Source organism: Oncorhynchus mykiss, chromosome 3 (genome assembly GCF_013265735.2).
Source record: "Oncorhynchus mykiss isolate Arlee chromosome 3, USDA_OmykA_1.1, whole genome shotgun sequence".
Lineage (NCBI taxonomy): Eukaryota > Metazoa > Chordata > Actinopteri > Salmoniformes > Salmonidae > Oncorhynchus > Oncorhynchus mykiss.
Window position 1 is genome coordinate 13,522,770 of NC_048567.1, and position 24,110 is coordinate 13,546,879.

General features: G+C 43.5%; 2 protein-coding genes across 2 annotated transcripts; both read left to right on the top strand.

Annotated features, from left to right (window-relative positions):
- Positions 1–6,892: 6,892 nt before the first annotated feature.
- On the top strand, positions 6,893–9,917 carry apoa2 (apolipoprotein A-II). The gene is given in 4 exon segments (NM_001161448.1): positions 6,893–6,963; positions 7,229–7,273; positions 8,485–8,713; positions 9,389–9,917. Coding segments are annotated over 3 exon segments (432 nt in total). The 5' UTR covers positions 6,893–6,963; positions 7,229–7,230; the 3' UTR covers positions 9,549–9,917.
- A 6,313-nt stretch (positions 9,918–16,230) lies between these two features.
- Positions 16,231–18,557, top strand: LOC110510221 (apolipoprotein C-II-like). The gene is made up of 4 exons (XM_021591612.2): positions 16,231–16,326; positions 17,332–17,394; positions 17,702–17,903; positions 18,053–18,557. The coding sequence occupies exons 1-4, from the start codon at positions 16,311–16,313 to the stop codon at positions 18,138–18,140; spliced, it is 369 nt and encodes a 122-aa protein (XP_021447287.2). The 5' UTR covers positions 16,231–16,310; the 3' UTR covers positions 18,141–18,557.
- The last annotated feature ends 5,553 nt before the right edge of the window (positions 18,558–24,110 follow it).

The window sequence follows — 24,110 nt, forward strand, 5'->3', positions numbered from 1 at the left end:
GCAGGGCAAGCGGAGAGGTAGGTTTCGGGTCGAGAGCCAGACCCTGTCCCCCGGTACAAACACGGGGGCCTCACTGCGGTGGCGGTCAGCACTCCTCTTCTGCCGTCCACTCGCTTGTCGTAGAGATTCCTGGACGGCCCTCCAGGTCTCCTTGGAGCGCTGTACCCATTCCTCCACCGCAGGAGCCTCGGTCTGGCTCGGATGCCATGGTGCCAGGACCGGCTGGTACCCCAACACACACTGAAAAGGGGACACGTTAGTAGAGGAGTGGCGTAGTGAGTTCTGAGCGATTTCAGCTCAGGGAATGTATCGTGCCCACTCCCCTGGCCGATCCTGGCAATACGACCGCAGAAACCTACCCACCTCCTGGTTCACTCTCTCCACCTGCCCATTACTCTCGGGGTGATAACCGGAGGTCAGGCTGACAGAGACCCCCAAACGTTCCATGAACGCTCTCCATACCCGGGACGTGAATTGGGGGCCCCGATCAGAAACGATGTCCTCCGGCACCCCGTAGTGCCGGAAGACATGGGTGAATAACGCCTCCGCAGTCTGTAGGGCTGTAGGGATACCGGGCAACGGGAGGAGACGGCAGGACTTAGAGAACCGATCCACAATCACCAGAACCGTGGTGTTCCCCTGAGACGGCGGGAGATCGGTTAGGAAATCTATGGACAGATGTGACCATGGCCGCTGTGGAACAGGGAGGGGTTGTAGCTTCCCTCTAGGAAGGTGCCTAGGAGCCTTACTCTGAGCGCACACTGAACAGGAGGAGACATAACCCTTAACGTCCTTAGCCAACGTAGGCCACCAATACCTCCCCTGAAGGCTCCCCACTGTCCTCGTCACCCCAGGGTGACCCGAGGAGGGTAGGACGTGAGCCCACCGAATCAGTTTGTCCCGAACACCAAGCGGCACGTACCTTCGCCCCGCTGGACACTGAGGAGGCGCGGGTTCAGCCCGTAACGCCCGCTCGATGTCCGAGTCCACCTCCCATACCACTGGGGCTACCAGCTTCGAGGCGGGAAGGATGGGAGTAGGTTCGGTGGACCCATCCTCCGTGTCATAAAGGCGGGACAGTGCGTCAGCCAACACGTTCTGGAAGCCCGGTCTATAAGACAAAGTAAATCGGAACCGGGTGAAGAACATGGCCCACCTTGCCTGACGTGGGTTAAGTCTCCTAGCTGCCCGAATATACTCCAGATTCTGGTGGTCGGTCCAGATGAGAAAGGGGTGTTTAGCCCCCTCAAGCCAGTGTCTCCACACCTTCAGAGCTCTAACCACCGCTAGCAACTCCCGGTCCCCCACATCATAGTTACGCTCCGCTGGGCTGAGCTTCCTTGAGAAGAAAGCGCAGGGGCGGAGTTTTGGTGGCGTACCCGAGCGCTGTGATAGCACGGCACCCACCCCAGCCTCGGACGCGTCCACCTCCACTATGAATGCTAGAGAGGGGTCCGGATGCGCCAACACGGGCGCATCAGTAAACAGCGCCTTCAACTTGTTGAATGCTCCGTCCGCCTCTGCTGACCACTGCAAACGCACCGGGCCCCCCTTCAGCAGTGAGGTGATGGGAGCCGCTACCTGGCCAAAACCCCGGATAAACCTCCGGTAGTAGTTGGCAAAACCCAGAAACCGCTGCACCTCCTTTACCGTGGTCGGAGTCGGCCAATTACGCACGGCCCTAATGCGGTCACCCTCCATCACTACCCCCGAGGTGGAAATGCGATATACCTTGCGCACCAGAGACACATGCGCGGTGTGAGTGGCCGAGTAGATCAGAATGTCATCGATATAAACCACCACTCCCTGCCCGCACAGGTCCCTGAGAATCTCGTCTACAAAGGATTGGAAAACGGCTGGAGCATTCTTTAACCCATACGGCATGACGAGGTACTCATAGTGGCCTGATGTAGTACTAAATGCGGTTTTCCACTCGTCTCCCTTCCGAATACGCACCAAACTATACGCGCTCCTGAGATCCAGTTTTGTGAAGAACTGCGCTCCGTGGAACGATTCCACCGCCGTAGCGATGAGAGGTAGAGGGTAACTATACCCCACTGTGATGGCGTTTAGACCTCTATAATCGATACACGGACGCAAGCCTCCCTCCTTTTTCCTCACAAAAAAGAAACTTGAGGAGACGGGTGAAATGGAGGACCGAATGTACCCCTGTCCCAGCGCCTCCGTGACATATGTCTCCATTGCCAACGTCTCCTCCTGGGACAGCGGGTACACATGACTCTTGGGAAGCGCAGCGTCTACCTGGAGATCTATCGTACAATCCCTTCCCGGTCGATAAGGTGGTAATTTAGTCGCTTTCACTTTACTGAAAGCGATTGCCAAATCGGCATACTCGGGGGGAATGCACACCGTGGAACCCTGGTCTGGACTCTCCACCGACGTGGCACCGATGGAAACTCCCAAACACCTTCCAGAACACTCCTCTGACCACCCCTGGAGAACCCCCTGTCTCCACGAAATTTTAGGATTGTGCCGGGCCAGCCAGGGAGTCCCCAGCACCACTGGAAACGCAGGCGAATCAATAATAAAGAAACTGATACGCTCCCTATGATTCCCCTGCGTCACCATGTCCAGTGGGACCGTGGTCTCCCTGACCACCCCTGACCCTAATGGCCGGCTATCTAGGGAGTGCACGGGGAAAGGAGAATCTATCGGCACCAGCGGAACCCCTAACTTAAGGGCGAGTCCGCAATCCATAAAGTTCCCAGCTGCGCCTGAATCGACTAGTGCCCTATGCTGGGAAGAGGGAAAAAAGCTAAGGAAAAAAGTTAAGACAAACATGTGGCCAACAGGGGGTTCTGGGTGAGTTTGATGCTGACTCACCTAGGGTGACCGAGAAGCGTTCCGCCTGCCATCTCTACTCCCAGACGGACCCCCCCAGCACCGATCAGACGTGTGTCCTCTCCGACCACAGTTGGTGCAGGGAAGGCCTCCTCCTCCGGTACCCCTTGGCGCAGCCCCTCCCAACTCCATCGGAATGGGAGCGGAGGGGCTGGGTGGTGGAACGCACAGGACCCTCTCTGAACGCCCGCGGGCAGCCAGCAGATTATCCAGTCGAATGGACATGTCAATCAGCTGATCCAGTGACAGAGTGGTGTCCCGACACGCTAACTCCCGGCGGACGTCCTCTCGGAGACTACACCTGTAGTGGTCCATGAGGGCCCTGTCGTTCCACCCAGATCCGGCTGCCAAGGTCCGGAACTCCAGCGCGTAATCCTGGGCGCTCCTCCTCTCCTGCCTGAGGTGAAATAGTCGTTCTCTTCGGCCGTCTAGAGGGTGATCAAACACGGCACGGAAGCGGCGGGAAAACTCTGGGTAGTGCTCCCGCGCTGAGTCTGGACCATTCCAGACCGCGTTCGCCCATTCCAGGGCACGACCCGTGAGGCAGGAGATGAGGACACTCACCCTCTCTGCTCCTGAGGGAGTGGGTCTGATGGTGGCCAGGTATAGCTCCAGCTGGAGCAGAAACCCCTGGCAACCCGCCGCCGCTCCATCATAAGCCCTCGGTAGCGTCAGACGGAGGGTGCTGGAGTCGGGAGATGGGGAGTCCGGAACCGTGGGTGCCGAAGGTGGAGAGAGGAGCCCACTCCTCTCCCATCTGTCCATTCTCTCCATCACTTGATCCATCGCGGATCCGATCCGATGAAGGACGGTGGTGTGGTGGAGAACCCGTTCCTCCATCGATGGGAGAGGGTTGGCTGCTGCTCCTGCTGACTCCATTCAATTTGATAGGTGCGGGATTCTGTAATGCTCCGGGTGTCGTGGGTGTGGAGTCAAATGCAGGAGACAGAGAGTTCAATGCTGCGCGTCTTTTAATCGCACCAACACACCACAGGGTGCTCACAAAAACGTTACGTTCCCAAAACACAGGGAATCAAAATGTACAATGGGAAACAATCCCGACCGGACACTAACACGTGCCTATACCACAGAGCCGAAGGTTACATAGAAATAATCCCGCACAACAACCAGGCGGGCCGGCTGTCTAATAAAGACAAACTAATTAAACATCCACAGGTGCTACCACTCAACATACAAGGAGGGGAAGGAAAAACAATCAGTGGCAGCTAATAGGCCGGTGACGACGACCGCCGAGCGCCACCCGCCCGGGAAAGGGAAACACCCTCGGTCGGACTCGTGACACACAAGTCATTTTTCTTATTTCAAGATATTTTGTGTTAACCCTTTTTTAGGTTAAAATAAGCAAAATGATCTTCCAATGATGTTAGATAATTAATCTTGGTCAAATATATATATATATATATATATAATCTAAAGGGAATTATCACTAAATATATGATATTTCGGCTTGCTTACATTTAGGTGTTTGCAGTATACCCAGAAAATCTTTTTTCAGAACTTAAATAAATAAAGAGTATCGAAACACTGGACTACTTACGACTGACTCACTGATCATCTAAGCCAATCCAATCAGTCCACCACTTCCCACCCAAAAACAGACCATCGGTCAGTGGTCACCAAAACAAGAACAATGTACACATGCAACCAAGAAAAAGCACTGTGAGAAGTCCTCTAATTCAAATAAAGTGACTTGATTCCACCAAACAGATTGACAATACTGAGAACAAACACTAAGGTAAAACGCTCCCTAAAATGCTCTTTCACTTACTTTGAATTGTGTAGTTTCTAGCTGTTTTTATACTGGAGGCCAGCTGTTATGTGTGATAATGTTGATTACAGAAATATATATACATATCAGTGATATATCATTTGAATGTATGATTAGTTTTGTTTGGGGTGATGAAAAATGTATCATTTGAATAATTTCATTATATGTGATATCTCTTTTCTAAATGAGATGTGTATTTTAGCCAAATCTTGCCATTTTGTTTTGATGACAGATGCCAGGGAAACTGAAGCTAGTTGCTCTCCTCTTGCTCATTCAAGGTGTGGCTGTGCATTTCAACATGTTTTACTGTCTATCTAGACTATCCTCCATTGAACTGTTGACATGGACTGGTATTATTTTGAGTATGGTTTTCAACCGACTGTAACCTACTGTAACCTCTCTCCTCCATAGCATGTGTGTCCATAGTGGCCCAGACGCCAGCCCCAGGGGACTCTGACTCTGAGGGGGTTCTGCAGAGGGCAACAGAGACATACAGGTACAAACAGACACACAGTCACCATTGCCGACCATGCCGTTTTAAGGATAAGGGTAAAAGGCGTGCACTCAGGGGATGCTGCTTCCAACTGATTTATTCTTGTGTGTGTGTCTTACAGGGCAGCCAAAGTTAAAGCCCAGAGAATAAGAGAGGCGGTGCAGGCCTTTGCTGGTGCGTACTACGAGGACCACATCAAACCAGTGGCTGATCCCTACATGGACTGGGCCTCAGCCTCCACCAGTTCCTTCTGGGACAGAGTCAAGGAGAAGATCGACCAGTACAGACCCATCTAATGGCAACTGAATCTAAGGCAGACAAACACCCACCCAGCTCACTGACAGCACATATACTCATGCAAGGTGATACTAGGACTGATTCTATGTTCATATGCACTAGGGATTACAACTAGGACATTAGTGTTACAATGTTTCAGAAGAGCGCTTCAACACTGTTGTATAATTTGGCCGGTGAACGAGGACACCCGTTTACTAGTGTTTCATCAACCACAGCACAAGGGTTGTGATAGTTTTAAAACTGCCATAGAGTGTATTAGTTATCAAACAGTTATGGCTCACATATTGCATCTAAGTGAGTCAATGAACTATTGTGAACCACCAAATGAATGAACACTAAATCAAATAAATTGTACAATTATAGTGTTCTGCCTTTTCATAAACTTTCCCTTGAAACCGTCTACACTGCTCACATTCATCATTCTCTGAACTGAATCAAGTAGAAACCTGAGAGAGACTGAGAATATTTTAGAATGGCAGAGAGAAAGCAACAGGGACAGACAGACAGACAGACAGACAGACAGACAGACAGACAGACAGACAGACAGACAGACAGACAGACAGACAGACAGACAGACAGACAGACAGACAGACAGACAGAGAGACATCAGTGATGGGAGTGATAGCTACAGACTGTGCTGAAATCAGAGTGTTATCTCGGTGAGAGTTGACAGTTGAGATACAAGGTTCAGCAGGGGTGTCTGGCTGGAGGGGAGATGTGTGTGACCTGCAGGACGTTTCTCTCGGGTCTCACTGTGTGGACTGCAGACATCGATCCTGGAACACAGTCAACACACTCAGGGCTCTGTTTCATTCAATCAAAACCATAATCTGACTAACTGGGATACATGAAACACATTCAAATAAACAGCGAGAATGGACCTTAGTGTGAATAAACCTTTTTTGTTAGACATTGTGAAGAGTGTTTTGTTGTTGAGTTCGTGAATTCTGAATATGTGCAAGAATACAGATTTCAATGAGTTACACAGAGGCAGTAAAACATACTGGTTTATGTTCCACACAAATGTTGACAAATCAATTATGGAAAACTTTCAGACAGTTAAAATGCTTAACACGATCATTCATTCATTCAAAAAAAATCTCTTTCATGCACTGATATGCAAACGTTTTTGAGGAGAATTTAGGCTTTCCTTCGTATGCAGAATAGGGCATTGCAGCATAAATAGATTTCAGAAACCAATCCAAGTGATAATCTGGATGCATTGCATCACCTGTCTCAAGTGCAATGGACTTTGTGTAGGCGAACGAGTGTGTGGATGTTTGTCCTATAGGTACAGTGGGTTCGTGTGTGTCTGGTGCGTGGGTGTGTGTGCGTGCGTGTGTGTGTTTGTGTAGGTGTTTGTGTGCGAGCGAACCTGTGTGCATACTCATTAGATGACGTTTATTTACACTTCTCCCTATATCATGGTGCCTACTTGCCCAGATTTCTTTACAGACAACTCAGCCACCAAAGGAGACTGTCATTTATTTCACTGGGATCTGTACACCCACTACAACAGGAGGTCGTCTTTTTCTCTCTCTCTTCTCAACTTTTATACATATATTATTTCAATGCTCTAGTATCTCTAAACATATTAATGTATTAATGTATTAATTATTTATTTACTCATGCGTTTTAAGATGCATTTTCCTTTCGTATCAATTATAGTTTTATTGATGCCTGATCAGAAATGTGTGATTTCTAGTCTAATAAATAGACAGGCAAAGCATTTAACTTCATCTAAATAATTCATATAAATTCCTATTGTGTTTGTCTTTTTCTTTCAGAAATGAACGGAAAGTTGGCATTAGCCTTAGTGCTTGCACTCCAAGGTAAGACCGAGAACCTGCCACACACACCCTGCAGAACTCAAACCAGATTTGTGTTTTTTCATCCGAAATGAATGCTTATAGGAAGCTTCATGTGCGTGTAAAATAGTGTTTACTGTTCTCAAATGTTTAATTCATAGATTTTAGATGTGTATTAATACCTTTTTTGTGTGCAAAAATGCTATATATCCATTGTTTAGCTAGAATGGAAGGTTCGTATCCTGTATACTTGACTGTGATATGTGGTTGTCTCACCTAGTTAGCTTAAGATGGATAAGAGCATCTGCTAAATGACACAAATGTAAAATATAAAGGTTTTACATACAGATCTCATATTACTGTGTTGAATATTTTTTGGTAAAAAAAATATTACCGTGTATTGATGTCACAAATGTATCATTTGTACAGTTTTTTATATAAAATGTATCTATTTGTCACATTTGACTGTGTAAAACCTGGCTGTAATACAACCTCTTTCTGTGGGAGAGGCGGATATGTAACATTTTACTAAAAAACATGATTATTTGTCTCTGAAATGAAACCCTCGTGATATTTGAAACAAAGACATGGCTGTCATTGAACAACCCCATGCCATGATTAGATAGTGAAAAAACACACCGATCTCTTCCATAATGTCTTTAAACAATAAAAGCAAATTTACCAACATTTATGAAAATTGATATATAGTGTTCGTTCCAGCCGTTTATACAACAGAAGGTAATAGCTACCTTTGAACTGCAGCTGTGAACATGTCAGTGACAGTGAGAGAATATGTCAGCCAACAGGAATGCATAGCACAGTTAGTTGTATGTTTATCTGAGAGGTGATAGGCTTTGAACTGTGATGGACTTGTGGAGGTGATCGACCGACCACGTTGAGCAGTGACACTATGGGCATCAGACCCCACTGCTACACAATCTGCAGGGATAAGAGAGACCTCAGATGTCAGGTTGAAATGGCCTTTGATTATTTCAGCCGAGTTTACTCATCATGAGAGGGATCAAACCAAGTGACCAAACTATCTCCATTACACAGACACTAAATCAACCTTACTCACACACACTGCCTGGTTATGCGAAGCATTTTACTATATTAGGGCTATTTTGAGGCTATAGTTAGTCCAGTGGTTTTTAGATACTGTATAACAGCAGTCAATCAAGTTAAGCAAGTGCAATTAATTAATAAAAACGATCTCTTCCCTGTCTCCCCTCCAGTCTCTGTGTGCCTGTGTCAAGTACCAGAGCCAGACAAGGAGCTGGTGGAGAAGTATGAGGCCATGAAGTCTGTGTTCTACAAGAGGCTGATGAACGCCTACAGCAAGGTGCAGGCTGCTGTGGGGCCTATGACTGAGAACCTGGGCCAGGGCCACGGCCAGGCTGCCAAAGACTACATCGAGGAGCTGCAGGGCAACCCCAAATTCCTGAGCGCTGTCAAGATCGGAACGTGAGTGCCCCACCGCGACACAACCAATTTAACTTGTCGCGTCGATCCAAACCCTGCATTGAGTCAGTCTGTCAGTCTGTCAATGTCCTGTTGTCCTGCTTGTTTGTCTGTCTATCCGTTTGTCTGATTTACTGTCAGTTCTTCAGTCTATCTGCCCATAACTTTGAAATAGGATTTCAAATTATTATAGGATCTTAGATATTGGCCCTTCATACCTATCAACATGTTAACTAGATATTTTACCATTCTCTATTAACCAGTGGACACATCAGAACTTAAAATACAATTTCAGGTATTTCAATTACATTTCACTACATTTCAAAACAAGTATTCAGATCATCTTTATTTGAAAAATCAAATACTTGGAAATACACTTGCAAAGTATTTTAAAATACTTAAATACACTGGATCAGATCCCATGCATTTAACCCAGGTATTTGAAATGCTTTCAAATACAATTTGGAAGGCTACTTGTTTTAGTTCTTAAATAACCATTCAAATACTCAAATAAAAGTACTTGTTTTGGGCTGTGTATTTCAGAATACTCCAATAAACAGATATAAAAATTAAATTAAAAAAACACTCAAAAACACATGTATTTTAACCCAGACACATAGGATGTTAACCTATAACATCACTGACATCTCCTCCTGTCTCTGTGTGTGTGTTGTCCAGTGGTCTGGCCCAGGAAGCAGCACCCTTGGTGGACAAGGCCCGTATGGCCGGCCTGGGTCTGTACGGACACTATGTGCGCCCCCATGTCGGCACCTACCTGGACGAGGCCATCACCTCCATCAAGGTTTACCTCGACAAAGTCCTACCCGCCGAGGAATGAGCCCTAGATAGCCTCCGTCGCATCGGACCGCCCCACACGCTTGTACCTTTCCACACAGGGCTTGGCTCTGCTTTAGCTGTGCTCCTGATACATGTATTAAATGCTAGAGGGGGGAAATACCTCAAGGTGATTGAGAAGAGAAATGCACAATGCAAAACGCATCCCCTCCCGTTTTCTATGTCAACACTTTCCTAGACATGACTATTCATAGGGAAACGAAAGTCAAAACATGGTAGATAGGAAGATTGACATCTCGAAAGAGCTTTAACATTCATTCAACATTGTGCATGTATATAACTATGTGTTTGATACTCTAACAGGAGTTTGTGTGTGTGTGTGTGTTTGTGTTCAATAAAGATCTGAAAGCTGAAACTCTCGACTGATACCTGTGCATCCTGTTTAATATGGGTACAAAAACATTTTTACTCATCCATATGAATAATAATATCATGAACCACATTTTTCTTTAAGTACCACAAGTGAGAAATGTTGATCAAACTGCTTAATTGTTTATTATTAAGAAGTTATGGTAGCACTTTATTTTAGGGTAAAGAAATGACCAGTTATGTAATTATTAACATTATTCATTATTTAAGAGTTAAATGGTAGCATGGTAAATACACAATAATAACCTATAAAAACAGGTGTTTTGTACCTCACGTTAGTCTCATTCCAAACTCTGTAAATTGTTGGTTATCTGCACAAACCCAGCCTTTACTATGTATCATCCATACCCCAATTATCTTAATAATGTATTTACTAATTAACTAAATAATCACAGAAACACATAAACAAACAAACAGTAGATATGGTTACAAGGAAATGATAGGGGAGGTTCCCTAGTGGGCTAAGCCGATATGACGGCTTGGTGGACAAAGGAAAGTGGGTGTGGACTGAGAAGGGCGGGAAAGACAAAAGGAAAGTGGGTGTGGACTGAGAAGGGTGGGACAAAACTCTGCAGGCTATCTTTGCAGTAGATTGCAACACCGCCCCCTTTGGCAGTTCTATCTTGTCTGAAAATGTTGTAGTTTGGGATGAAAATTTCAGAATTTTTGGTGGTCTTCCTAAACCAGGATTCAGACACAGCTAGAACATCCAGGTTGGCAGAGTGTGCTAAAGCAGTGAATAAAACAAACTTAGGGAGGAGGCTTCTAATGTTAACATGAAACCAAGGCTATTACGGTTACAGAAGTCATCAAAAGAGAGTGCCTGGGGAATAGGAGTGGAGCTAGGCACTGCAGGGCCTGGATTCACCTCTACATCACCAGACGAACAGAGGAGGAGTAGGATAAGGGTACGGCTAAAAGTAATAAGAATTGGTCGTCTAGAGCGTCTGGAACAGAGAGTAAAAGGAGGTTTCTGGGGGCGATAAAATAGCTTCAAGGTATAATGTACAGACAAAGGTATGGTAGGATGTGAATACAGTGGAGGTAAACCTAGGTATTGAGTGATGATGAGAGAGATATTGTCTCTAGAAACATAATTGAAACCAGGAGATCATCGCATGTGTGGGTGGTGGAACTAATAGGTTGGATAAGGTATAGTGAGCAGGACTAGAGGCTCTACAGTGAAATAAGCCAATAAACACTAACCAGAACAGCAATGGACAAGGCACATTGACATTAAGGAGAGGCATGCTTAGTCGAGTGATCAAAAGGGTACAGTGAGTAGTGAGGTTGGTTGGGATCACGACGATTCAGACAGCTAGCCGGGCCATCGGTAGCAAGCTAGCATAGGATGGAGGTCTGTTTTCAGCCACCTTGTGCGTTTCCGTCGGTAGGATTAGTGGGGTTCCGTGTGGTAGAGGGGATCAATCCAATTCGCAAAAAAACAAACAATAGATATAGTTATAGAGGCCCAAGAAAAAACAAAAAATAATAATAATAAATTGTCCGATGGGTCTATTCAGATAGCAGCCGATAAGACAGCTAACGATTAGCAGACCGCAAATGGGCGTTCAGGTAATGTCGCGACGGAGGAGCCAGCCGGATAACCCCCTCGGGCAGATAACATCGGTAGTCCAGCTGTGAAGGCCCGGTGGGGCTCCGCGTTGGCAGTAAAACGGGTCCGGATAGGTGATTGTAGCCCAGGAATGTCTGATGGAACTCTTCAGCTGGCCATCTTCGGAATAATTGATGTTTGCTCCGGAATCGACGTAAGCCGATAGTCACACGGATAGCAGCTAGCTAGCTGCGAGATCCAGGTATAAATGTCCAGAGTTAGCGGTTGAAATCTGGGGACATGGAGAGAAAAATTGGTCCGGTACGTTCCGGTCCGAACCGCCCCGTACAAAACTGCCGATAGATTTTCGAGCTAAAGGATAGCTGATGACCACAAACCGTGGTTAGCTGAATACTAACGATTAGCCAGTAAAGAAGCTAACTAGCTTCTGATTAGCTTCTGGTTAGCTTCAGGCTAGCTTAAATTGATGGGAAGATGGATGGAGCCAAATACAGGACCATTCTGGAAGAAAACCTGATGGAGTCTGCAAAAGACCTGAGACTGGGACGGAGATTTGTCTTCCAACAAGACAATGATCCAAAACATAAAACAAAATCTACAATGGAATGGTTAAAAAATAAACATATCCAGGTGTTAGAATGGCCAAGTCAAATCCAGACCTGAATCCAATCGAGTATCTGTGGAAAGAACTGAAAACTGCTGTTCACAAATGCTCTCCATCCAACCTCACTGAGCTCGAGCTGTTTTGCAAGGAGGAATGGGAAAAAATTTCAGTCTCTCGATGTGCAAAACTGATAGAGACATACCCCAAGCGACTTACAGCTGTAATTGCAGCAAAAGGTGGCGCTACAAAGTATTAACTTAAGGGGGCTGAATAATTTTGCACGCCCAATTTTTCAGTTTTTGATTTGTTAAAAAAGTTTGAAATATCCAATAAATGTCGTTCCACTTCATGATTGTGTCCCACTTGTTGTTGATTCTTCACAAAAAAATACAGTTTTATATCTTAATGTTTGAAGCCTGAAATGTGGCAAAAGGTCGCAAAGTTCAAGGGGGCCGAATACTTTCGCAAGGCACTGTATATATATACATATACGGGACACGACAAGACAAGGACAAAAGACGTCTGACTGCTATGCCATCTTGGAGCATAGAGCAGGTCAGTCAATGCGAAACATTTCAAGAACTTTGAAAGTTTCTTCAAGTGCAGCTGCAAAAACCATCAAGCGCTATGATGAAACTGGCTCTCATGAGGACCGCCACAGGAATGGAAGACCCAGAGTTACCTCTGCTGCTGAGGTTAAGTTCATTAGAGTTACCAGCCTCAGAAATTGCAGCCCAAATAAATGCCTCACAGAATTCAAGTAACAGACACTGTGAAATATATTTTCAATAAAACATTTTTGTATTTTTTTTTACAGCTGTTTGAAGCTGGTGGACCAAAACGGAAAGTAAAAGGCTCAAGCGTGAGTCTCCACCATGGGATGAGGTGAGGGGAGATTTGTTTTGAATGCAGCCTAGTGCTGTTGCAATTCACCAAGCACTAGGCTGCATTCAAAACAAATGTCCCTTCGAAACACTATCATTCCACTATTACAGACATTTTCTGAAGTTACAATGCAAATATTAAATAGAAAATCCTATGTGTAGCACCTTGAAGTTGCTGTATAACATTTCTGACATTGAATTCCCATTTGAACTGTTGTGCTTTTAAATGGTTGAAAGCACAGTGATGACACATTTAGGTGACAACTAAACCAAAAATCTGACATCGATTTTACATTGGAATTTGCATGTGCTTTTAGATGGTTAAAATCATAGTGATAACGTATTGTTGAATCTGTGAAAATAGGTTGTAATCTTATTGATCAACGTATCAACCAACTTTTATCCAATTCACCATGTTGAAATGATGTGGGGATAGCATATCCATCTTTGACCCACTCTCTCACTCTCTTCATCAACACCTGAACGGAGGAGTGCACTTTGACTCAGAGAACAACCAAAAAATCAACCAGTCCCCAATCAAAACCAATCAGCAAGCAGTATGGCTTGTCCTGTTACATTTCAATAGAGCTATCTGCATTGGAAAATACACAGATTCAACATACTGCCAACATACTGACTCCAGCCACTTTAATAATGGAAAAACCTATGTAAAAAATGTATCACTAGCCACTTTAAACAATGCCACTAAAAATAATGTTTACATACCCTACATTACTCATCTCATATGTTTATACTGTACTCGATACCATCTACTGCATCTTGCCTATGCCGTTCTGTACCATCACTCATTCACATATTTTTATGTACATATTCTTTATCCCTTTACACTTGTGTGTATAAGGTAGTTGTTGTGAAATTGTTAGGTTAGATTACTCGTTGGTTATTACTGCATTGTCGGAACTAGAAGCACAAGCATTTCGCTACACTCGCATTAACATCTGCTAACCATGTGTATGTGACAAATACAATTGGATTTGATTTGATTTACCACATCTTACACCAACAGTAAATATAATTCATTGCTTCCCTCTGCATCTTCAAAGTCCCTTGGTGAGGAGACTGTCACAGCTGTGGGTCCCTACTCTCTTTAGGTTCACCTCAGACTGCACACAGAACCTTTCCATTATGAATGAAGAAAAGAGCCCTAGTGTTTCACCACCGGAAACCCAGTAGGGCAGAAACACATGTCAAATTATAGTGGCACCCAGTGGTGCAGTCGACTCAAATGACTCTGACGTCAGACTTCAGGCACATCTGGAACAGTTTGAAATACTGTATTGTTTTACGTCAACAAATGATCTTGAAATAAAAACATGAATAGCAGGAAAACAGTAGACCATATGTGTTTCTTGAGGAGCATGATTCAGTTGTATGAGTCTGTTTAACCAGTTTGTTCAGTTGTGTATTGTAGGATATGTTCATGCATATCTCCCAGATTTGTATGATGAAGATTACAGACCAGTGCAGAATAGTACAGAACAGAACAGTACAGAACAGTCCAGAACAGAATAGGACAGAACAGTCCAGAACAGTTCAGTTCAGTCCAGAACAGAACATTCCAGAACTGTACAGAATAGTAGAGTACAGAGGAGGGATAGAACAAAGTTTCCTGAACTGGGCAACTGAGTCACACAAGTCCAACATGTTTTTCATACATACTGTACTGTGTGGGTGGTCAATCACAAAGTGCAACTATTACATGTCTGCCCTGTTTCACTGCACCCTCTTGCCAGGTCGCTATGTAGCTGAATATGTTCTTCATAACCTACTTGGCTAAATAAAGGGCCTAAATTAATAATTCAATAAATAAGTCACACCAATTAAAATATGTTTAATGAGTTCAATCTTCAATCTCACTCCAAAAGCTAATTCTACGCCAAACAGATTGGATAATGATCAAGGGCACAACCCTCCCCATTCGACCAATGATCGGTGAGAAGGGATATGGTCAGGAAGTTTTTGCTTTAGTGCTACAGATGATCTAAGTAAATGTGCATTACTCTGTCCTTGTCCGTTCCCTTGCTATGTCAACTCGTTTATTAATATCTTCTATTCAGTCAACACTTTTCATTTTACAGCAAATCTCAAAGTGATTTACAAATGTCAAGACATTAGGTGCATACCAGCCTGTCCCTTCAGCTTATCACCCACCACCTACCAGAGACCTGGTCAAAGTGACAGGGCACAAAACAACCTGACGTGTGACAGGGAATCAGGTGACTAGAGTGTTTACACAGCACTAAGTTTAGTATACAAAAAAAAATAGGCTTTCCATATTAAGGCAAAGTTCAGTATTTCACAACTTAATGTTAAGTTTGTAGTGTCTTTTAAAAGAAAACAGAAGCATGGATTACAGTTTCTCCTGGCCCATAAACCCTTTCAGGGTGAGGAAACATCTAATACGCTGAACTCCTCTGTTAAACCAATCTTGTCTAACATGGGAAATGTAACATAATACTGGAAATGTACAAAATGCACTTGACCTCACACACAGCCAGGACAGGTTATTAGGAGGATTTAGCTAAAAGATCATAGCAGATTCATCACAATACACCTGAAGATGTGGATGATGCAGTTTAAACAGCCCACAGCTACAGCACTGGGCTTCACATGAGATATTCAGTGATAACAGATCATGCTGCCCCATCATTAACTTCCACTGGTAGTGAGTCATTGACAGATAGTTTACCAGCACCACTTGGTGAATCTTTGTCTTAGTTTACCATCACCATTTGTGTGCAGTGGGGTCTGTGCTAGCCTGTAGTAACCAGACCGACGTGTCAATGATGATCTAGACTTAGGACTGTGTGCTTAGGCAAGGGGGGGGGGGGGGGGGGGGGGGGGGTAGGTAGAGGGTGGTGGTGGTAGGGGGTTGTAATATGAACACAAGATGTAATAAGAATGGGTTACTCTACTGACTTAAAAAGACCAATAAAAATCAACCAGTACCCAATCAAAACCAATCAGGATAACTTGTTCTGTTACATTTCAAAACAGCTGGATTGGCAAATACACAGATTCCCTACACTAAACTCAAATGACACTAAATCAACAAATTATGAACATGTTATTGTCGTAGCATCTCCATCTTTGACCCTGTCTGCCCTCTCTCTCACTTTCTTTATCACATACACAAACACCTGAACAGTGGGTGTTTATGTCAGAGGAGTGCACTTTGGCTCGGAGAACGACAAGTCAATACATCCCCACTCATATATATATATATACATATACAGGCTAGCTCACTGCTGCCTCTCAGCTACTGCCTGCTATTCATTCCTGTCACCCAGTATGGAGAGGAGAAACAGTAAGTACAGCCATGTTCGTTTGGTTCACAATCTTTTGGTTCGCCATCTCGGACAAAATGCTCTCTGGGAGAGATCAAGTAGAGAGTATTGAGAGGAGTTCCAACTGAACAGAATAACTAAATAAATGATGGCATGTCTATAAAGATGTAGGATCTTCATTTGATCACCCTGTTGTTACAGACATTTAAATGGAAACGTGTAGTATATTCAAGATTTAAAAAGGCTTCTAAAGTTAGCAATTTAACATTTCAGAGTTGATTTGCTAACTAAAAATGTAGTAACCCCAACAAAAATGTCCATTAATTATAATCCACATAACAATTCACATTTCCTGTTTTTTTTCACAGTAAGGTCCTGCATATGTATGTGGACTGCTGCATCGTAGTGAGATACAAACCCAGAGAAATTCTAGTTTCATTGTCATTGAAAACAACCTCAGAATAGCCTTACCTTAGTCATTGGAAACCTGTTAGTGTCACGTTCTGACCTTTATTTTCCTTTGTTTTGTCTTTATTTAGTATGGTCAAGGCGTGAGTTGGGTGGGTATTCTATGTTTTGTGTTTCTAGGTTGGGTTTCTGTTTCGGCCTAGTATGGTTCTCAATCAGAGGCAGGTGTCGTTAGTTGTCTCTGATTGAGAATCATACTTGGTTTGTGGGTGTTTGTTTCCTGTGTCAGTGTTTGTGCCACACGGGACTGTTTCGGTTTGGTTTATTTCATGTTATCGTTTGTATTTCATAGTGTTCAGGCTTTTCTTATTAAAATTCGTCATGAACCCTTACCCCGCCGCATCTTGGTCCGATCCTTACTCCTCTTCAGATGAAGAGGAGGAAATCTGCTGTTACAGTTAGAGACATGTTTGAGATAAAATAGAAGAGATTAGATGAAGCTGAGATGAGATCAGGCTAAGAGCAGAGCTGAAAAGGAAGAGGAAATGATGCTGACTAGTGGACAAGTTGATGAATGGTTTATCTGACCCTCACCAAGATGTTTGCTTTGCACACAGATCTGAGTGACATCATGAACAAGCTTCTGGTCATCACTGTGCTCTTCACTCTTCTGGGCCTCAGTAAGTACACAGCCAAGACCCTGACTGATTAACTGACTGACCAACTGGTGGTGTTCCAGGATGTGTTTTTTGCAGCCTCACTGTGCATCCCAGAAGGTTGCTTTATCATAATAGCATTTTGTTACACCCACAATAACATCTGCTAAATATGTTTATGCAACCAATAAGATTTGATTTGATTTGATTTGAAACATTAAACACTCCAGGCTGCAAATAAGAGCACCTCGAGCGGCAACATTGACTGACTGACTGACTGACAACCAACCATCTTGACCCTCTATCCCTAACCCTAACCCTCCCCTTCCAGATGCTCAGGGCCTCCGTCTGCCTAGGCAAGCTGAGGAGGGTACGCCTGAGGAACCGGCCGCTGATGTTGCCGAGGCTGATGGAGCGCAGGGAACCCTGGAAAATCTGACCAGCGCCGTCGAGAGCTACTACGAAACATCCATCAGCACCGCCTCTAGCTGGCTGGACAGCATCAAGGGTCTGAAGCTGGAGGAGAAGGCCAAGTAAGACACACACACGGACACACACACACACACACACACACACACACACACACACACACACACACACACACACACACACACGAACGGAACAGCAGGTCAAGATAGCAGGCTGACAGTTAATGCATTGTTCATGTGTCTGTGTCCATCAGGAATGCCTTTGTTGATACCAGCATGGTGGTGAGGACCTATTCCGGCATCCTGCAGGACCAGGTCTACCACATCTTATACCAACAGTAAAGACCCTTCCTTGTTTCCCTCTGTGTCCCCAATGTACTCAAAATGTCTTGGCGAGGAGAGCGTTGCAGCTGTGGGCCCCTACTCTCTCATCCTGGAGCCTCTGATCAGCTTCACCAGACCTCCAACCCTCGGTGACGTCCCCCTGGAGTCTGTGTAGATTGAAATACAGTATTATTTAATGTCAACATTTGACATTTTAGTCATTTAGCAGATGCTCTTATCCAGAGCAACTTACAATTAGTGCATTCATCATAAGATAGCTAGGTGAGACAACCACATATCACAGTTGTAGCAAGTATAATAAAGTAGCTATCAGCAAAGTCAGTGCTAGTAGGAAAATCCTTCTTTAAATGTTTTTTTTTATGTCAACGTATCTTTAAATAAAAACATGCGTTTGTAGAAAACCAGTAAACCCTATGTGTTTCTTGAGGAGCATTATTCATATGAATCAGTACGATCATTGCACTTTGTGTTTTATTATCAGACAAAGTTGAGAGACGTAGGATATGTTCATGCATATCTCCCACAGGTTTGTGACCTCAGTATGGTTATGTGTACAGTTCAAGTCGGAAGTTTAAATACACTTAGGCTGGAGACAACTTGTTTTTCAGCCACTCCAAAAATGTCTTGTTAACTCTAGGGTACGTTGGACGGTAGCGTCCCACCTGACAAACATCCAATGAAATTGCAGGGCTCCAAATTCAAACAACAAATCTCATAATTAAATTCCTCAAACCTACAAGTATTATGACAAAGACAAACTTCTTGTAAATACAACCACAGTGTCCAATTTCAAAAATGGCTTTACGGTGAAAGCATACCATGTGATTATGTTAGGTCAGCGCCTAGTCACAAAAAACATACAGCCATTTTCCAGCCGAAGAGAGGTGTCACAAAAAGGAGAAATAGAGAAATTAATCACTAACCTTTAATGATCTTCACCAGATGGCACACATAGGACTTCATGTGACACAATACATATATGTTAAAGTTCATATTTATATCCAAAAATCTCTGTTTACATTGGCGCATTATGTTCAGTAATGTTTTGCCTCCAAAACATCTGGTGATTTTGCAGAGAGCCACATCAATTTACAGAAATACTCATAAACATTGATGAAAGATACAAGTGTTATACATAGGATTAAAGATAAACTTCTCCTTAATGCAACCGCTGTGTCAGATTTCAAAAAGCTTTACGGCGAAAGCACACCATGCAATAATCTGAGTACAGGGCTCAGCCACCAAAACAAGCCATACAGATACCCGCCATGTGGAGTCAACAAAAGTCAGAAATAGTGTTATAAATATTCACTTACCTTTGATGATCTTCATCGGAATGCACTCCCAGGAATCCCAGTTCCACAATAAATGTTTGTTTTGTTCGATAAAGTCCATATATATGTCCAAATACCTCCTTTTTGTTTGCGCGTTTAGTTCACTAATCCAAATGCACAAAGAGCGGGCACTAAGTCCAGACGAAAAGTCAAAAAAGTTCCATTAAAGTTGATAGAAACATGTCAAACGATGTACATAATCAATCTTTAGAATGCTTTTATCATAAATCTTCAATAATATTCCAACCGGACAATTCCGTTGTCATTAGAAAGGAAAGGGAAAGGAGCTCGAGCTCACGGCCGCGCGCGATAAACAACTCATGGCTTTCAGCTAAGCCACTTACTGTGAGTGGTCTTATTCTCTCCCCTTTCACAGTAGAAGCCTGAAAAACGTTCTAAAGACGGTTGACATCTAGTGGAAGCCTTAGGAAGTGCAATCTGACCCCATTTACACTGGATATTGGATGGGCAATCACTTGAAAAACTACAAACCTCAGATTTCCATCTTCCTGATTGGATTTTTCTCAGGTTTTTGCATGCCATATGAGTTCTGTTATAGACATAATAGACATCATATACATAATGTTAACAGTTTTAGAAACTTCAGAGTGTTTCCTATCCAAATCTACCAATTATATTCATATCCTAGCTTCTGGGCCTGAGTAACAGGCAGTTTACTTTGGGAATGTTTTTCATCCGGACGTGAAAATACTGCCCCCTACCCAAGAGAGGTTAACAAACTATAGTTTTGGCAAGTCAGTTAGGACATCTACTTTGTGCATGACACAAGTAATGTTTCTAACAATTGTTTACAGACAGATTATTTCACTTAGAATTCACTGTATCACAATTCCAGTGGGTCAGAAGTTTACATATACTAAGTTGACTGTGCCTTTAAACAGCTTGGAAAATTCCAGAAAATGATGTCATGGATTTAGAAGCTTCTGATAGGCTAATTGACACAATTTGATTCAATTGGAGGTGTACCTGTGGAAGTATTTCAAGGCCTACCTTCAAACTCAGTGCATATTTGCTTGATATCATGGACAAATCAAAAGAAATCTCAGCAAGACCTCAGCAAAACAATTGTAGACCTCCACAAGTCTGGTTCATCATTGGGAGCAATTTCCAAACGCCTGAAGGTACCACGTTCATCTGAACAAACAGTAATGCGCAAGTATAAGCACAATGGGACCACGCAGTCATCATAACGCTCAGGAAGGAGAAGTGTACTGTCTCCTAGAGAAGAACGTACGTTGGTGTGAAAAGTGTAAATCGATCCTAGAACAACATCAAAGGACCTTGTGAAGATGATGGAGGAAACAGGTACACAAGTATCTATATAGCCACTGCTCCAAAACCGCCATAAAAAAGCCAGACTTTGGTTTGCAACTGCACATGGGAACAAAGATCGTACTTTTGGGAGAAATGTCTTCTGGTCTGATGATACAAAAATGGAAGTGTTTGGCTGTAATGACCATCGTTATGTTTGGAGGAAAAAGGGGGAGGCTTCCTTACCGTGAAGCACGGGGGTGGCAGCATCATGTTGTGGGGGTGCTTTGCTGCAGGAGGGACTGGTACACTTCACAAAATAGATGGCATAATGAGGAAAGACAAGTATGTGGATATATTGAAGCAACATCTCAAGACATCAGTCAGGAAGTTAAAGCTTGGTTGCAAATGGGTCTTTCAAATGGACAATAACCCCAAGCATACTTCCAAAGTTGTGGCAAAATGGATTAAGGACAACAAAGTCAAGGTATTGGAGTGGCCATCACAAAGCCCTGACCTCACACCCATAGAACATTTGTGGGCAGAACTGAAAAAGCGTTTGTGTGAGCAATGAGGCCTATAAACCTGACTCCGTTACACCAGCTCTATTGTGGGAAGCTTGTGGGAGGCTACCCGAAACGTTTCACCCAAGTTTAAACAATTTGAAGGCAATTCTACCAAATACTAATTGAGTCTGTCAACTTTTGACCCACCCTCATGTGATGAAAGAAATAAAAGCTGAAATAAATAATTCTCTCTACTATTATTCTGTCATTTCACATTCTTAAAATAGTGGTGATCCTAAGACAGGGAATTTTTACTAGGATTAAATGTCAGGAATTGTGAAAAACTGAGTTGAAATGTATTTGGCTAAGATGTAAATTTCCGACTTCATCTGTACATCATGTCTCAGAGTTTACAATATGGACAATATGGAGTCTCACAATGCCTACTGTACATAACTATCACCTAACACTGAGTCAACTGCCTCTCCTCTGAGTAATAGAAGCAGGTCATATAGAGGAAAAAGAAAACACAGATTCCTGTGACTGTTTCTGACAGACAGGTTCTCAACCAGAGCTTGAGTTTCTAAATGAGTGGAAATAAAGGGTGTCCTCTGAGTTTCTAAATTAGTGGGAATAAAGGGTGTCCTCTGAGTTTCTAAATTAGTGGGAATAAAGGGTGTCCTCTGGGTTTCTGATCTCAGAAAGGTTTGAAGTGAGCTATTCATGGTTGGTTTGAAACAGACAGAAATAATAAATTTTAGCTCAAATATGATCATGTTCACTGAAGATGTAAGAGCCTGGAGCTACAAGACCACAGAGAAGAACATCTTGAACTGTTAGTTCATCTCTTCATAGGGTGGTGATACACCAGCAGGGATATGGCCAATCTGATGTAGCCTAAATCTAAGATTCATTCAAACGGACTCAAAATGTATTCAAATTAAATACCTCAAATCCCTGAGTAGGCTTCTTCTGAGTACCTACGTTTCCCCATCTTGATTTCCCAATTCTCTCACAACTTTCTCTGTCTCACGAGACCACATGGTTGCCTTCTGTTAGTAATCAAACCACAGTTAATGAATAGCCTCACTTGATATTACTAAACGAGGGCACTGCACATTGATACAAAGAGTTACGTAATGGTAGAGCACACGGAGTACTTTCATCACAGTGAAAAATGTACTTCAAGTGATAGGAATGAAATGAGTAGCCTTATCTCTCTTGTTTGTTTTTTTCCCAATGGTGACAGTAAAAGGACATAGCACCTGTATTACAAAGAACAACACATGCGTCTCACTCTAAAGGGACAATATGTGTTTTAAATTAAAGGGCCTTAAGTTTTTTGTTCTGTTTGTTTGTTTTTGTTGTTTTAATAATTTAAAAATACATATTTGTACTTATGTCAAAATTGTAAATTGTTTGCTCTTATACAGATGTAGGATCTTAATTTGATCACCTTGTTGCAGGAGAGCTTGTTGTGTATTTAAGGTTTAAAAAGGCTTCTTTTCGATTTCCACTTTGAAATTTCAGACTTGATTTTCCCATAATTTCCCTGTATCAACCCTTACAAAAATGTCCATTAATTAAAATCCACATTATAATTCACATGTCCTGTTACTGCAGGATTGTTTTCTTGCTTTAGAAAACTGTCTCAAATTAAGATCCTACATTTGTATGTCCAATAAAAAAATATATATTACAAAAAAATCTGTAATTGATTGAATGGGGGCCTACAGTCACACTGTACCTTGCCAGTTACAGACATGAGAGAAGTGCCAGGAAAACCAAGCACAGGTGCAGCCCAGGCAGTCAACTCCCAGAGATCTAAAGGCTAGAGACACAGATACACAGGTAGAAAAGAACCACAGACTAAACACAGAGTCTAATACAGAGACCAAGACATGATGAAGCTGCTACTGCTGGCCTTGGCTTTGGGGTGTGCAGGTAAGACTGTAATACACAGTATCTACAGCATTGTGAGACAGTTATGCAATGCCTGGGGTGACAGGTAGCCTAGTGGTTAGAGCTTTGGACTTGTAAGATCAAATCCCAGAGCTGACAAGGTAAAAATGTCATTCTGCCACTGAGCAAGGCAGTAAACCCACTGCTCCTAGGCTGTCATTGAAAATAAGAATTTGTTCTTAACTGACTTGCCTAGTTAAATAAAGATAATAAAACGCAAGAGCATGAAGAATGATACCTTCTTTTAGAGATAGGTTAGGGAGGGAGATATACACTGAGTATACAAAACATGAACATTATGCTCTTTCCATGACATAGACTGACCAGGTGAATCCAGGTGAAAGCTATGATCCCTTATTGGGGGGCTGCTGGTGCAACTCAATATTAGGAAGGTGTTCTTGATGTTTTTTACACTCAGTCAATACACTCATCTATACTATGACCATTTCCCTCTCTCTCATTTAGCGGCTGTTCCAGTGGAGGAGAATGGAGCGTTGTTGCAGGAAGTTTGCCAACCCCACTCCAGACCCCGGCAGGTCTACACTAAGGGGGGCTGGTATGGGAAGGGAAGGTGCAGTGGTGCCCTCATCAATGAGTGTTGGGTGCTTACCGCTTGGAACTTTGTTGAGTAGATATTCCCCCTTTTATCTTTCTTGAAATCAGTGTAAAACGCATGCAGCCCGTATGTTCACCGAAAACAAACAAATATTTTTTGCTAAGTTCCTCTCCTCTCCTCTCCTCTCCTCTCCTCTCCTCTCCTCTCCTCTCCTCTCCTCTCCTCTCCTCTCCTCTCCTCTCCTCTCCTCTCCACTCCACTCCACTCCACTCCACTCCACTCCACTCCACTCCTCTCCTCTCCTCTCCTCCTCAGACCTGGCTACACTATGGTTCCT